At 38.0% G+C, this 15,414-nt stretch overlaps 2 protein-coding genes across 3 annotated transcripts; both read left to right on the top strand.

The window, feature by feature from the left end:
• The first annotated feature begins 6,948 nt into the window (after positions 1-6,948).
• On the top strand, positions 6,949-10,691 carry LOC122311770 (calnexin homolog). 2 transcript variants are annotated; one of them, XM_043126436.1, is made up of 6 exons: positions 6,949-7,245; positions 7,359-7,428; positions 8,395-9,524; positions 9,801-9,872; positions 10,004-10,120; positions 10,211-10,691. In XM_043126436.1, exons 1-6 carry the CDS (start codon positions 7,135-7,137, stop codon positions 10,358-10,360), a joined length of 1,650 nt encoding a protein of 549 aa, XP_042982370.1. In that variant the 5' UTR covers positions 6,949-7,134; the 3' UTR covers positions 10,361-10,691. The 2 variants fall into 2 exon arrangements, with proteins under 2 accessions (XP_042982370.1, XP_042982369.1); XM_043126435.1 differs by having other exon boundaries at positions 6,949-7,248.
• A 565-nt stretch (positions 10,692-11,256) lies between these two features.
• Positions 11,257-14,649, top strand: LOC122311771 (calnexin homolog). The gene is made up of 6 exons (XM_043126437.1): positions 11,257-11,586; positions 11,698-11,767; positions 12,643-13,772; positions 13,877-13,948; positions 14,053-14,169; positions 14,246-14,649. Exons 1-6 carry the CDS (start codon positions 11,479-11,481, stop codon positions 14,393-14,395), a joined length of 1,647 nt encoding a protein of 548 aa, XP_042982371.1. The 5' UTR covers positions 11,257-11,478; the 3' UTR covers positions 14,396-14,649.
• Positions 14,650-15,414: the final 765 nt, after the last annotated feature.

Below are 15,414 nucleotides of genomic sequence, written 5' to 3'. Positions count from 1 at the left end.
ATACTAAGATTCATACAAATAGTGAATTTACCCTGTCGGCAAATCATTATTTGATAGAATACTTAGGACGAAAAAGATAATAGTTAAGTACTTGACACTTGGTGGCCTAGTCCTATCCTCTTGGTAGCGGGTCATTTTAAGTCCTTGTATTTAATTATTCTATTTTATTATGCATAAGAGTCTTTTAATGTATCTTGAGCTCCAGCATAGTATGTAAGAGTCTATTTTAAATAAGACTCTGGCATGGATATAAGATTGTCTTGAGACATTTATGGGTGCATGTTTCTTATTCCACATGCATAATAATTTTTTTTATTATATTCTCCTCAGCTTATGGCAATGCGGCTATGTCTCTATCTTTATTTGCCATCAAGAGTCTAACGGGAACCAATTATGAGGATTGGTATGAGTCTCTCACTATTAATTTGGCTATTATGAATTTGGATTTGGCTTTGAGGATCGATGCGTCTGTTGAGCCCACTAGTGAAAGTTATGCGGCTGAAAAGACTCGTTATGAGCAATGGGTGCATTCTAATAGGACTTGTCTCATGATTATGAAGTATACTATTGACAAGTCTATCAGGCTGAGCATATCTGATACTGATAGTGCTAAAGAATATCTCGATGACGTTAGAAAGAAATTTATTAAGTTTGACAAGGCAGAGAAGGGAACTTTGATGAAACTTCTAACTACCACAACCTATGATGGGGTTAATGGAGTCCGAGAGCACATCATGAAGCTTACTCATTTCTTTAATAAGCTCAAAGGAATGAAAGTTGAGTTAGCAGATAGCTTTCTTGTATGGCAAGTGCTTGAATCTTTGCCACCTCAGTTTGATGCACTCAAGACCACTCATAATGCTCAGAAAGATGAATAGAGCTTGAGTGAAATGACTGCTATTGTAACTCAAGAAGAGGAGATGATGAGAAAGGCCAAGTCTCATGCTGCCTTTATGGTAACTGTTGATAAAGGGAAGAAGAAGTTCTTCAAGAGTAATAGTAGCAACTTCTATAAAATGAAGAAATATGGAAAGCCTCCTCAACAAGCTGGTATGAGTATTCTAAATGGGCCTAAGAATGAAGTTTTTAAGGGAAAGTGCAACTTTTGTCATTTGTTTGGGCACAGGAGGATTGATTGTAGGAGATTTAAGGCTTGGTTAGATAAGAAAGGAAATAAGGAATCGCAGAAGACCAAATGACACAGAGTTAGTAGTAAATATGGGCAATGGAGTGAAGGTTGAAGTTGAACACATTGGTACAATCAGACTTATTTTGGCTTCTAAACATGTTTTGAACTTGTCTGATGCTGCTTTTATACCTTCCATCAGAAGAAATCTAGTCTCTGTGTCTGTTTTGGACAAATGTGGATATGTTTTCCATTTTGAAAATGGAAAAGCTACAATCTTTTATGGCTGTATTATAGTTGGTACTGCTACCTTGTATGATGATTTGTACAAAATTGACTTACTTCCTACTTTAAATCCTATTTCTTCTAGTGTTTCTGTTGTGAATATTGTAGTTGGTTCTAAACGTACTAGATCCAATAAGAATTCTTCCATATTGTGGCATAAAAGGTTGGGTCATATTTCTAGAGAAAGATTGGAAAGGTTGATTAAAGATGGCATTCTAGTTGACTTGGATTTTTCTGATTTTGAAACTTGTGTTGCTTGTATTAAAGGGAAACTTCCAACGAAAACCAGAAAGTAAAAGATTAGTAGAAGTCAGGAGATTCTAGATTTAATTCATACTGATATTTGTTGTCTCATTTCACCTGCCGCTTTGGAAAATTATAGATACTTCATTACTTTTATTGATGATTATTCTCGTTATGGTTGTATTGAGCTCAGTCGAGAAAAATCAGACTCATTGGAAGCTTTTAAGATTTTCAAAGCTGATGTGGAACTCTAGAAAAATAAGAAAATCAAAGCGATAAGATCAGATAGAGGAGGTGAGTTTTATGAGAGATACAATGAAATTGGTAGAAATCCTGGACCTTTTGATAGATTTCTCAAGGCATATGGTATCGAGGCTTAGTACATAATGCCTGGAACTCCTGAACAGAATGGTATTGCAGAAAGAAGAAATCGTACTGTCATGGATATGGTGCGATGTATGCTTAGTCATTCCACTTTACCTGAATTTTTGTGGGGTGAGGCTCTGAAAACTGCTACATATATTTTGAATCAAGTGCCAAGTAAATCAGTTCCTAAAACTCCATATGAGTTATGGTCAGGTAAGAAACCTAGTTTACATCATTTCCGTGTTTGGGGTTGTAAAGCGGAAATAAGGCCTTATAATCCTCAGCATAAGAAACTTGATTCTAAGACCATTACTGGTTATTTTGTTGGATATTGTGTGGGATCAAGATGCTCTAGATTCTATTGCCCTTCTAATGTTACTAGAATTATTGAATCAGATCGAGCCATCTTCTTTGAGGATGTTAGTGACAGTAAGAGTTCAGCAACAAGTGAAATTGTATTTAGGGAGGGGCATGTTGTTATACCTATTCAGGTTACTTCCCCAGCAGTTGCTGCACCACCATTGACAGAGGGAACCAGTACTATTGTCCAAGACCAGGTTGTTGACACTATAGCTAATGTTGATATGAGAACAGATGATATTGTTTTGAGGAGATCACAGAGAAGTTGTAGACCAGCAATATCTGATGATTATATTGTCTATTTGCAGGAGCATGAGTTTAATACTGGTATGTCTCTTGATCCAGTCTCTTTTAATGAGGCCATTGATAGTCCTCAATCTTCATATTGGATAGATGCTATGCATGATGAGATGACATCAATGTGTTGAAACGGTGTATGGAACTTAGTTGAACTACTATATGACTATAGGCCAATTGGTTGCAAATGGGTTTTTAAAACCAAGTATAATTTTGAAGGTCAAGTAGAAAGGTATAAAGTTAGGCTTGTTGCTAAGGGCTTTAACCAAAGAGAATGTATTGATTATAAAGACACTTTCTCACTTGTTTCTACTAAAGATTCTTTTCGGATTATTATGCCATTAATAGCTCAGTTTGATCTCGAGCTGCATCAAATGGATGTCAAAACAGTTTTTCTCAATGGACATCTATTTGAGGATGTGTACACGAAGCAACCAGATGGTTTTCAAGTGGAAAGAAAGGAACACATGGTATGTAAGCTTAATAAGTCCATTTATGGGCTTAAGCAGGCATCGAGACAATGGTACCTGAAGTTTGACGAGATTGTTACCACTTGTGATTTCAAGAAGAATCTTGTTGATCAATGCATATATTTGAGGATCAGTGGGAGTAAGTATATCTTTCTTGTTCTTTTATGTTGATGATATATTACTCGCTACAAATGACATTGAGCTTCTGTTTGAGACAAAACGCATGTTATCATCTCATTTTGATATGAAAGATCTTGGTGAGGCCTCTTATGTTTTGGGCATCCAGATTTTTCGTGAGAGAACTAAAGGCATTCTTGGATTGTCTCTAAAAACCTACATTGATTGAGTTTTAAGTAGGTTTAATATGCATTCTTGTTCTCCTGGGAAAGCACCTATTGTAAAAGGTGATAAGTTTTCTAAGTCTCAATGTCCTCAAAATAATAATGAGATGACTCAAATGCAAACGATTCCCTATTCATCAATTGTGGGCAGTTTGATGTATGCTCAAGTATGTACATGACCTGATATTGCTTATGTTGTTGGTGTACTTGGAAGATACTTGAGTGATCCTGGTTTGGCTCACTGGAAAGCTGCAAAGAAAGTACTTAGGTACTTGCAAGGCACTAAAGACCTAGTGCTTACATGTCAGCGATCTAACATTCTTGATATAGTTAGATATTCTGATGCCGATTTTGCAGGTTGTTTAGATGACAGGAAATCCACTTCTGGTTATGTTTTTATGATGGCAGGAGGAGCTGTTTTTTGGAAAAGTGTCAAACAGACACTTACAGCTTTCTCTACAATGGAGGCAGAGTACGTAGCTTACATGTCAGGCTATATGGTTGCAGAACTTTATCTTGGGGCTAGGTGTTATGAACACCATTTCTAGGCTGCTGAAGATATTTTGTGACAATTCTGCAACAATTGCTTTCTCTCGAAACACCAGAAGTTCTTCTCGTTCCAAACATATTGATATTAAGTTTTTGTTTGTTAGAGAGAAAATAGCCTAGTTTTGTATTTGTGTTGAGCATGTTTCCACATAACACATGTTAGCTGACCCACTAACTAAAGGTTTAGCTCCAAAATTGTTTCAGGAGCATGTGACTCATTTGGGATTGTTAGAGTCTTCTGTTGTAATTAGTTAGTGGGAATTATGTGATCATTGACTGTTTGCTTATATAGTTTATGCTCATAGTCTGTTTTAAATATATTCATGTCAATATATATGCTTGAGTCACGCGCATTTTGGACAGAGCGTACTTTATGTATTGAGACATTTTGATTAATTTCATGCCTGAGTCACACGCAGTTTGGACAAGGTAATTGTTTATGTAATAAGACATTATGTTTAGTCTCATGCCTGAGTCACGCGCATTTTGGACAGGACATATTTTATGTACTGAGACATATTGATTAGTCTCGTGTCTGAGTCACGCGCATTGTGGACAATGCTTATTACCTGTCAGAGATAATCAATTTAGTCTATGCCTGAGTCAGGTGGTTGTGAGTATAAGTTTGGTGTCATATATCTTGTCAATGTAGTCACTAGACTAGGTACTACAATTGCATTTTTTGGACAATGCCTATTGTTTTAAAGACATTAAGATTTGTCTCTGGGGCTTCTTCTGGAAATAATGTTTACGTTTATGTTGTGATTAATTATAATGCTGTCCAAGTGAGAGATTGTTGTATTTATTTATAATGGATAGCATTATAGTTTAATCATTGAGCCCATAATGAGATGGGCTATTTTATAGACACATGTAAGCCTCTACTCTCACCCCAATTAAATAGAACTAACCCATTGAGTTCTATTAGAGTTTTTCTTTTGTCTGGCCCTTTTATCTTATCTCTTTAATAAGTGAGGGCTGATAGACACACGTGGGGATAGAGAGAAAAAAAAAACTAATAGAAAAGGGGTAGAGAGTAGTCGTTCCATAGAAACAAAAAAAAAAATTCTCTTCTCTTTTACAGGAACTCTTAGATTTCCATGGAAAACTCATCACAAATTGGAGGTATGTTTTCTTGTTAATTTTCTTCACAATTTTGACAAGAGATCTTGATTATCTCGGATTTATTCAAAATCCAACAGAAATTTATCTATAAATAAAGAGAGAGAATCATATACAATTGCAAAGGACTTCGTTGGAAGGAAATGTCTTTGGGCATGTGGGCAGCGTACTTCGTTGGAAATGTCTCGGGGCATTTGGGACTTGGGAGTCGGAACAAAGAAAAAGTTGAAAGATAATTCTAAAACCTGAAACCGGTTGAAAGATATTCAAATATATTATCTATCCATCTAAACCAAGTTTATCTGTCTTATCAAGTTCTTCACGGGGTAAATGGGTCTCTTGTGCCGATCAGAGAGTAGGTCCGATGGAGGTGAGGGTAGACGGTCCAACGGATTTGGGGGCACTAGTTTGGGAAAAATAAAATGGGTGAAGAGGAGTAAGGAGTCACGGGGCCTCTTTCGCGGGAAGCAAATGAAAAAAAATACAAGAAATGCCACAGTAGCGTGCACATGTCAAGCAGGACTCAAAAAGGGGATATAAGAACAGTAGCTATAGCATTTTCCATATTTTAATGTAAATGATTTTATTACTGTTTACTAGGGGTGTGCATCTGACCCGTACATCCGATCAATCCGATTAGTATGATCCGAACCGACCCGACTTTACCGGGTTATTATTTGAGCGGGTCTCCAGCCCGACTAACAATCGGTTTGAATAATTTGTGTCAACCCGTCCGTTTTATACTTAGTCTCAAACCCTAGCTAGTAGCCGCTACTCAGATTTCTTCGCTCACTCAGCCTCAAGCACTCCGGCGACCAGCTCCACATCCTTCTGGCAAACATGGACGCCAACGGCAACAGCACAGTCGAGTTCAAAGAACTTGATCAGGCCGTCTTGCCCGATATGAGCACCAAATTCACACGCGACATTGGCAAGCTTGAACAGAATAATGAAATTCACAAAAAGGAAAACACAACAAAATAAAAAATAGTGAAGAAAAAGTTTTGGGTTTTCTTTTTCAATGTGAGTAATTCACCATGAAGGACTAAATTGAAGCGTAGACTAGGCTTCTTACGATAATAGAGTGAAAAAAAAAAAAAAAAAAACAAAGAGAGAGAAATGGAGTTTTCTATGCAGAAGCAGAAAAGGAACATTAAGCCAATCCTCTGAGCCGATATAGAAGCAAAAATGGAAGAGCTTTTTTCCAGTCGAGAGGCAGAGGCTTACAGATCTGTTCCAACTTCCAACAATATCGTTTGGGCTTGCGGGGCATCAACAGGTGTCAATAGTGACGACGTAAACTGTGAAGAGTCGTGACGCCTTGCCATCGGAGAAACTTGCAGGGGTGCTGGCCTTGGTCATAGGGCAATGATCCGATTCCTCGTGTGGTGTTGGCAAAGAAAAGAAAATGGATGGTTTGCTATTTCTTTCTTCTCGAGGAATAATCTGGAAGACGTCTTCTTAAAGGGCGGGTCATACGGGTTCGACCCGTTTCTATTCTGTTCGGATTGGATTGGGTCGGTTTCGCTCCTTGGTTGTGCCCATTCGGGTCAGGTCGGACGTAAACCCATATTATCCAAATCGGGTTGCAGGTCTACTGTTTACATACTATTTCAAACTATTTAAAGATATTTCGAAATATTATTAGAGCACATAGTTTTTATATTTTTTCCCTTCAGTCTGTGTATCTAAAAAAAAAGTAAAAAAAAGAAAAAAAAGGATAGGAGAATAGACTGTATAATGTCTAAAATAACCCCACCCTTCCCAAAGGTGACACTGGGCAGGTTCATTTCATTTCCACCCACCGAAGGGGCAAATGACACTCGAGACTTGAGAGACTTGTTAAAAGCCACAAGTCGTCGGCGTCTCGCAGACGCACTAGTCTCCCCACTAAACGTTCAATCTAATCTTCAGTAATACTTCCGCATTAGGTCTTTTTCAATTTTTGGGTTTTGGAATAGGGTTGCAGTTTTTGATGATGATCGAATTGAGGCGGAAAATCCCTCAGCTGCCTGCTGCTGTGCAGTGCGTAGTGTTGTTGCTGATTACTTCCTTCGCCTTTCAGATCTGCGATTCTGCTTCCGATGTGGTACCCTTTTCATTACATTACCCTCCCCTACTCTACATCAGCTTGAGATCTCTTCTACTCTTTAATTTAGCTTTGAATTGAACAATAATGGAGTATTTGGTAATGAACAGATCTATTACGAGCCATTCGACGAATCATTCGAGGGCCGCTGGGTTGCTTCTCAGAAGGATGACTATAACGGTGCCCACCCCTCCGTTTACTGTTTATATCTCTTCCTAAATTAGATCCTTTTACCTTTTAAAATTTGCTGTCTTCATCGTCTTAATCTATTAATTGAGGTGACATTTCGTGGGTATCGGTGCCAAACCAGAAAGCAAAACACGTCAATCGATACTCTTAACGTTGCTTTTCGTTTTGTTTTCTTCTCGAATCCTTGCATCTGCTATTCTGTGATTAATCTAGGCAACTTCTTTTTCATGTTTTCTCGAATGTTTAAAGTTTTGTGCTTTTGTTATGTGTTTTAGTTTTTGAGTTCCTTTGTGTGGCCCACTGACCTGTGGCTATGGAAGTTTCAGTTATAGATATTGCCTCTTCCTTCTTTCTTTTTATCGGTAAACAAAATTTTTTTGATAATAAGAATAGGCAAGAGCCCAATTATAGGGGACATATACTAGAGGATTATGCGTGCTGGTTTAGCGATACAAGGATTCATGAAAATTCGTGCCTTTCAATTACAATCGACCACGGAAGTTTAGGATTGAAAAAAGAAATTTCTAAGCTCATCCATTGACCACTCTCAATTTTCAAGGCTTCTTTCATACCCCTCCCTCCAAATACACCATCATAGACATATTGGGACCATCTTCCATATTTTTCACTAGAGGATCGGTTTGATTGCTGATGATTCTTGTTGAGAGCCCCTGATATTTTTTTCTGCATCCCTCTTGATGCTTGTCGGTTTTATATGTAAATGCAAATGGTGTTGCATGCATTCATATTTGGCGTTATATCATGGTCTTTCTCTTAAACATAACAATCATGCGACAGCCCCCCCACGCCCCAAAACAAAAAAAACATAAAAATATTTGTTGTACATACCTCTTGATGGTTGTTGTGGTTTTATGAATCAATTCAGTTGCAAATTGTGACTTCATTTACAATTTTCACCAATAAAAAAATATTATGAATATACACCTTTTGATCTAGGTGTCTGGAAGCATTCAAAAAGTGAGGGACATGATGATTACGGCCTTCTGGTTAGCGAGAAGGCAAGGAAGTATGCAATAGTAAAAGAGCTAGACCAGGTTTTGAGTCTCAAAGATGGAACTGTTGTCCTACAGTTTGAGGTGCGGCTCCAAGATGGGCTAGAATGTGGTGGTGCATACTTGAAGTACCTTCGACCCCAAGAGGCAGGATGGCAACCCAAGGAATTCGATAACTCCTCTCCATACTCCATAATGTTTGGACCTGACAAATGTGGCTCAACAAACAAGGTGCACTTCATCCTTAAGCACAAGAATCCCAAGAGTGGGGATTATGTTGAGCACCATCTAAAGTACCCCCCTTCTGTGCCCTCGGACAAACTGTCCCACGTCTACAGTGCAATATTGAGACCGGATAATGAAGTCAGTATTCTAATAGATGGGGAGGAGAAGAAGAAGGCAAATTTCCTCTCTGGTGATGATTTTGAGCCGCCTCTAATTCCGGCCAAGACAATTCCAGACCCAGATGATAAGAAACCAGAGGATTGGGATGAGCGGGCTAAAATTCCAGATCCAGAAGCAGTGAAGCCAGATGATTGGGATGAGGATGCACCCATGGAAATTGAAGATGAGGAGGCTGTGAAACCTGAAGGATGGCTGGATGATGAGCCGGAGGAGATCGACGATCCTGATGCTGCAAAGCCAGAAGATTGGGATGATGAGGAAGATGGTGAATGGGAGGCACCAAAAATTGATAACCCGAAGTGTGAGATTGCACCTGGGTGTGGTGTTTGGAAGAGGCCAATGAAGAGGAATCCAGCTTATAAAGGGAAATGGCAGGCTCCTCTAATTGACAACCCTAATTATAAGGGCATATGGAAACCTCAAGATATCCCAAACCCAGATTATTTTGAGCTCGAGAAACCTGATTTTGAGCCCATTGCTGCCATTGGCATTGAGATCTGGACAATGCAGGATGGCATTTTGTTTGACAATATTCTCATTGCGGGTGATGAGAAGGTTGCAGAATCATACAGGTTAACAGCATGGAAGCCAAAGTTTGAAGCTGAGAAAGAGAAACAAAAGGCTGAGGAAGCAGCTGCCGGTCTTTCGGATGGCCTCTCTGACTTCCATGTATACTCCTATTTCTCCTATATGTTCGACTTTGCATCTTGATGATTTTTTTATAGAGTAAATCCTACATATAACTGTGAAATGCGTAAACGCTCCATAATCGCTTTGAAAAAGAGTGGAATCTACTATTAAAAACTTAATTTTTTCATGTGGGTCCCATGTTTTATTCACTTTTTTCAAAACGATTACACGACGGTTGCACAATTCACGATTGCAAATATCTTTTCACTTTTTTATATTTCATGACTTGACGAATTTTTGGATCATGACTTGCAGAAAATGGTTTTTGACCTTCTTTACAAGATAGGGGACATTCCTTTCTTGAATGCATACAAGCCCAAGATCATTGTAAGCTAAGGAAGTTATCATCACTTCTACAATGTCATCTAATAGCTTGTCTTAGCTTAGCTTGGGACTCTAGGAGGTTCTCTAACGGGTATTCTATGCTTCTTCTTTTCTTTTTCTTTTTTCTCTGGCAGGATCTAATTGAAAAGGGAGAAAAGCAGCCCAATATAACCATCGGTATTATTGTTTCAATTGTGGTGGTTATTTTGACAGTTTTCTTCAGAATCCTTTTTGGCGGCAAGAAGCCAGCGGTACGTTATTATGCATTACATCATACTAGCACCTCTCTGAATAGGTACTTAATAATTTATATGGATTTTCTGTTTCCCTTTGATTCGCAGGTCAATGCCAGTGAAACAGACACAAATGCATCTGCGGGGACTTCCAACAATCAAGAAAGCAGTGGGGAGAAGGAGAATGAGGATGAGAAGGATGATGATGCCGCCGCTGCTGCTCCTCGTAGGAGGTCTGGTACCAGACGGGATCAGTGAACTAGGCACATAAGCAAGCATTGCCACCGGTTGTTACATCTACAATTTTGAGGACATGGGAACTGAGGGACTGGATATTCCTCAAGTGATATTTCCTGAATACTCGTTTCTTGTTCTGTTAGAGCACTTGCATCGTAGACGGATTAAACTCTAGTCGTTTTGATTGTTGTTTCTGTTGATTAATTTGCCTTCTTTTTTTCTTTTTGAAAAACAAGGTTCCATTAATTCTTCTCCCCCCAAGATACTCCTCTCTTTAAGTTGAATTTCAACCATGTAATGTGGTATTAACTCCTGTATGAGCTATCATATTAGTAAAATATGTTGCGAACCAGCCACGCTTTGATATCGGTTACCTTTGTTAGGTGGATGTTTTTGGTCCAGAAGTAGCCGGACGGTTCTCCTTGGTAAGTGGAAAGAAAATTTTGAGTTTTAAGATGAAATATTATTATTATTTTAGAATTTAAAAAAGTTAAAAAAAATAAATTATTTATTATATTTTGTACGGAGATTTGAAAAAATTATAATAATGATATGAAAATTTTAAATTTGAAATGAAAATTTTTTATTTTGTGATCAGTTATGCGGAATGGCATTTTTATTTATTTTTTGGGGGTGGTTGTCTAATCGGTGGTGTTTTGAATCATGATCTATGAATCCAAACAAGGGTCATCGTTCTTTTCTCACATCCCCAATTTTATGTTTTTTTTCCAAAAAAGAAAGAAATTTAGGAAGGTATTTAACTCCAAACTAACTTATTAAATTCTCATTTTACATTTTTTAATAGAATTCATGATGTTAGATCAATAGAGATTTGCTTTTAATATTGAAAGAGAATGATTTAATAACTTTAATCCAATTGAAAAATGGTGGTTCAAACACGTCACTCTTTTAACGGGTATTATTAAGATGGAACTCGATCCAGATCCAAATCCAACTGGAGAATTTTCTCTCTAGAAAATACCCAAGGCAACAGTTCAGAAAGTTTATTCCATCCCCGAAGGGGCAAAAGGCAGGCGAGAGACTTTGTTAAAAGCCACACAAGTCGCCGCCTTCTTGACTACGCATAAGGCCTTTTTGTTATTTTGGGATTTGGTTTAGGGTTACGGTTTCTTATTACGATGGATTTGAGGCGGAAAATCCCTCTGTTAGCTGCTGTTGAGCGGTGCATAGCGGTGTTGCTGATTGCTTCCTTCGCCTTTCAGATCTGCGCTTCTGCTTCTGATGTGGTAACCTTTTTGTTGCATCACCCTCTCCTGCTCTAGAACAGTTTTCAGATCTCTTCTTCTTTTTGATTTAGCTTTGAATTGAACAATAATAGAGTATTTGGTAATGAACAGATCTACTACGAGCCATTCGACGAATCATTTGATGGCCGCTGGATTGTGTCTCAGAAGGATGAATATGAAGGTGCCCACCCCCTTTTACTGTTTGTCTCTTTCTAAAGTAGATCCTCTCTTCCTTTTTCATCATTTTAATCTGTTAATTGAGTTGGTATTTGGTGGGTATCGGTGCCACCACAAAGCTATATACTTCGATCGTTAGTCTACCTTGCTTTTCGTTTTGTTTTCAACTCGAATCATTGCATTCTGCTGTTGTGATTAATATTCCCAACTCGTTTTCCTGTTTTATTGAATGTTTGAAGTTTTGTGCTTTTGTTATATGTTTTCGCTTTTGAGTTCCCTTCGGTGACCTCTGTCTGTAGAAGCTTCAGTTATAGATATTGCTCGCTAGGGGATCAGTTTGACTGTTGATTATTCTTGTTGAGAGCCCCCAATATTTTCTTCTGGATCCATCTTGATGATTGTCGTGGTTTTATTGATGGTGGTGTAACCTGTAAATGCAAATGGTGTCCTATGATATTTGATCTTATATCATACTTTTTTTTTTGATAAGTAAACAGTAGTGTTAATAATAATAGGCATAGCCCAAGTACACAAGATGGTATACAAGAGGTAAGACCTATCTAGGTAGCTACAGTAGTCACTAGAAACTAGTGTACATTTAGGCCATTAAAGTCTATAGCTAGCGACCACAGAAATAAAGTGCTGAAAAAAAAGATACAAAGCTCCTCCGTTGTCCTCTCCTTGTCTTCAAGGATGTTATATCATACTTAATTGTCTGAAACATAACAATAACGCCAACTGTAACCCCCCCAAGAAAAAAAAAACAAAAAACAAAAGACAGACAAATATCTGTCGCCCATCCCTCCTGATGGTTGTTATGGTTTTATCAATCAACTCTTCAAATTGTTATTTATTATAAATATACAATTTTCAATTTAGGTGTCTGGAAGCATTCAAAAAGTGAGGGACATGATGATTACGGCCTTCTGGTTAGCGAGAAGGCAAGGAAGTATGCAATAGTAAAAGAGCTAGACCAGGTTTTGAGTCTCAAAGATGGAACTGTTGTCCTACAGTTTGAGGTGCGGCTCCAAGACGGGCTAGAATGTGGTGGTGCGTACTTGAAGTACCTTCGACCCCAAGAGGCAGGATGGCAACCCAAGGAATTCGATAACTCCTCCCCATACTCCATAATGTTTGGACCTGACAAATGTGGCTCAACAAACAAGGTGCACTTCATCCTTAAGCACAAGAATCCCAAGAGTGGGGATTATGTCGAGCACCATCTAAAGTACCCCCCTTCTGTGCCCTCGGACAAACTGTCCCATGTCTACAGTGCAATATTGAGACCGGATAATGAAGTTAGTATTCTAATAGATGGGGAGGAGAAGAAGAAGGCAAATTTCCTCTCTGGTGATGATTTTGAGCCGCCTCTAATTCCAGCCAAGACAATTCCAGACCCAGATGATAAGAAACCGGAGGATTGGGATGAGCGGGCTAAAATTCCAGATCCAGAAGCAGTGAAGCCAGATGATTGGGATGAGGATGCACCCATGGAAATTGAAGATACGGAGGCTGTGAAACCTGAAGGATGGCTGGATGATGAGCCGGAGGAGATCGACGATCCTGATGCTGCAAAGCCAGAAGATTGGGATGATGAGGAAGATGGTGAATGGGAGGCACCAAAAACTGATAACCCGAAGTGTGAGGTTGCACCTGGGTGCGGTGTTTGGAAGAGGCCAATGAAGAGGAATCCAGCTTATAAAGGGAAATGGCATGCTCCTCTAATTGACAACCCTAATTATAAGGGCATATGGAAACCTCAAGATATCCCAAACCCAGATTACTTTGAGCTCGAGAAACCTGATTTTGAGCCCATTGCTGCCATTGGCATTGAGATCTGGACAATGCAGGATGGCATTTTGTTTGACAATATTCTCATTGCGGGTGATGAGAAGGTTGCAGAATCATACAGGTTAACAGCATGGAAGCCAAAGTTTGAAGCTGAGAAAGAGAAACAAAAGGCTGAGGAAGCAGCTGCTGGTCTTTCGGATGGCCTCTCTGACTTCCATGTATGCTCCTATTTCTCCTCTATGTTTGACTTTGCATCTTGATGATTTTTTTTTTTTAATATATATTTTATGCCTTGACGAATTTCTTGGATCATTACTTGCAGAAAATGGTTTTTGACCTTCTTTACAAGATTGGGGACATTCCTTTCTTAGATGCATACAAACCCAAGATCATTGTAAGTTAAGGAAGTTGTCATCGTTTGTACAATGTCATCTAATAGCTTGTCTTTGCTTTCCTCGGGAGTTTCTTTAATGGGGGTTATATGTGTTTTTTGGGCAGGATCTTATTGAAAAGGGAGAAAAGCAACCCAATATGACCATCGGTGTTATTGTTTCAGTTGTGATTGTTATTTTGACAGTTCTCTTCAGAATCCTTTTTGGCGGCAAAAAGCCAGTGGTACGTGATTATGCATTAGATCCTACTTGCATCTCTCTGAATAGGTATTTATATGGGTTTTCTTTTTCCCTTGCAGGTCAAAGCGAGTGAAACAAACACTGATGCATCTGCAGAAACTTCCAACAATCAAGAAAGCCACGGAGAGAAGGAAAATGAGGATGAGAAAGAAGATGATGATGCTGCTGCTCCGCCTCGTAGGAGGACTGGTACCAGACGGGATCAGTGAAGAATTTGTTACATCTACAGTTTTGAGGTCATGGGAGCTGGGTGACTGGATTTTTTTTAGTTTTAGAGCTCTTGCATCGTTATAGATGGGTTAAACTCTAGTAGTTTTATTGTTGTTCCTGTCCATTTCGTTTCGTTAATTCCCAAATTGAGGACATGGTATTTGCGTGACTGGATATTTTCTGATTTTCTTTTCTTGTTCTTTAGAGCACTCACGTCGTTATAGATGGTTAAACTCCAGTGGTTTTGTTCGTTTTTCCTGTTGTTTGATATGACTTGCTTCTTTTTCTGTTTTTTTCTTCTGTCAATTGCCATTTGGTTTTATTATTCCCCCTACTAATTAGCTCCTGTTCTTCTTGGCTGGCTTTGGTTGTAAAGATGTTTTCATCAATCATCACTATAATTTTTTTAAATCTTTTCATAAAATATAATAAGTAATTTAATTTTTTTAAATTTAAAAATAATAATAATATTAAAAAAATAATATTTTAATAATATTTTATTTAATTTTTTTATCTAAAATTATCTCATCTTCTCACTGTCTAAATCTCACCTCACGGCTACTTGCTGAATTTATATGAACCAGTCGCGCTTGGAAAGGCATGCTGAGTAGATTATGTAAATATAAAAGCGGATGGTTTTTTGCTACAATAAATTAGTGTTGTGAGTCAAATTTAATAATCATTATAGTGATCAATAGGAATAAAAAATATTTTTCACCGTGCAAAAACTCTCTTCCCTCAATTTTGGCTTCTATTGAGCTCTCTTTTTTCACTTGTTCTTGCTCTCTAACAGTAGCTTGTGTTTCGTTATTTATTTATTTATTTTTTTCCTTTCTTACTTTCTATCGTGATTTGTTTACATCAGTTTTTTTAGGGCTATAACATTATTACTAATTATGTAAAATAGTAAAATATAATAAAATTAAATATAAATATAAATTTGAAAAAATAATTTAATATTATTTTATTAGTATATAAAGAGTTATAAGGATAAATTCAATGTAAAGATTAGATGTAA

This window comes from Carya illinoinensis, chromosome 5, assembly GCF_018687715.1.
Source record: "Carya illinoinensis cultivar Pawnee chromosome 5, C.illinoinensisPawnee_v1, whole genome shotgun sequence".
Lineage (NCBI taxonomy): Eukaryota > Viridiplantae > Streptophyta > Magnoliopsida > Fagales > Juglandaceae > Carya > Carya illinoinensis.
The sequence above is the reverse complement of the archived record's forward strand: the minus strand, read 5'-3'. Positions and strand labels throughout refer to the sequence as shown.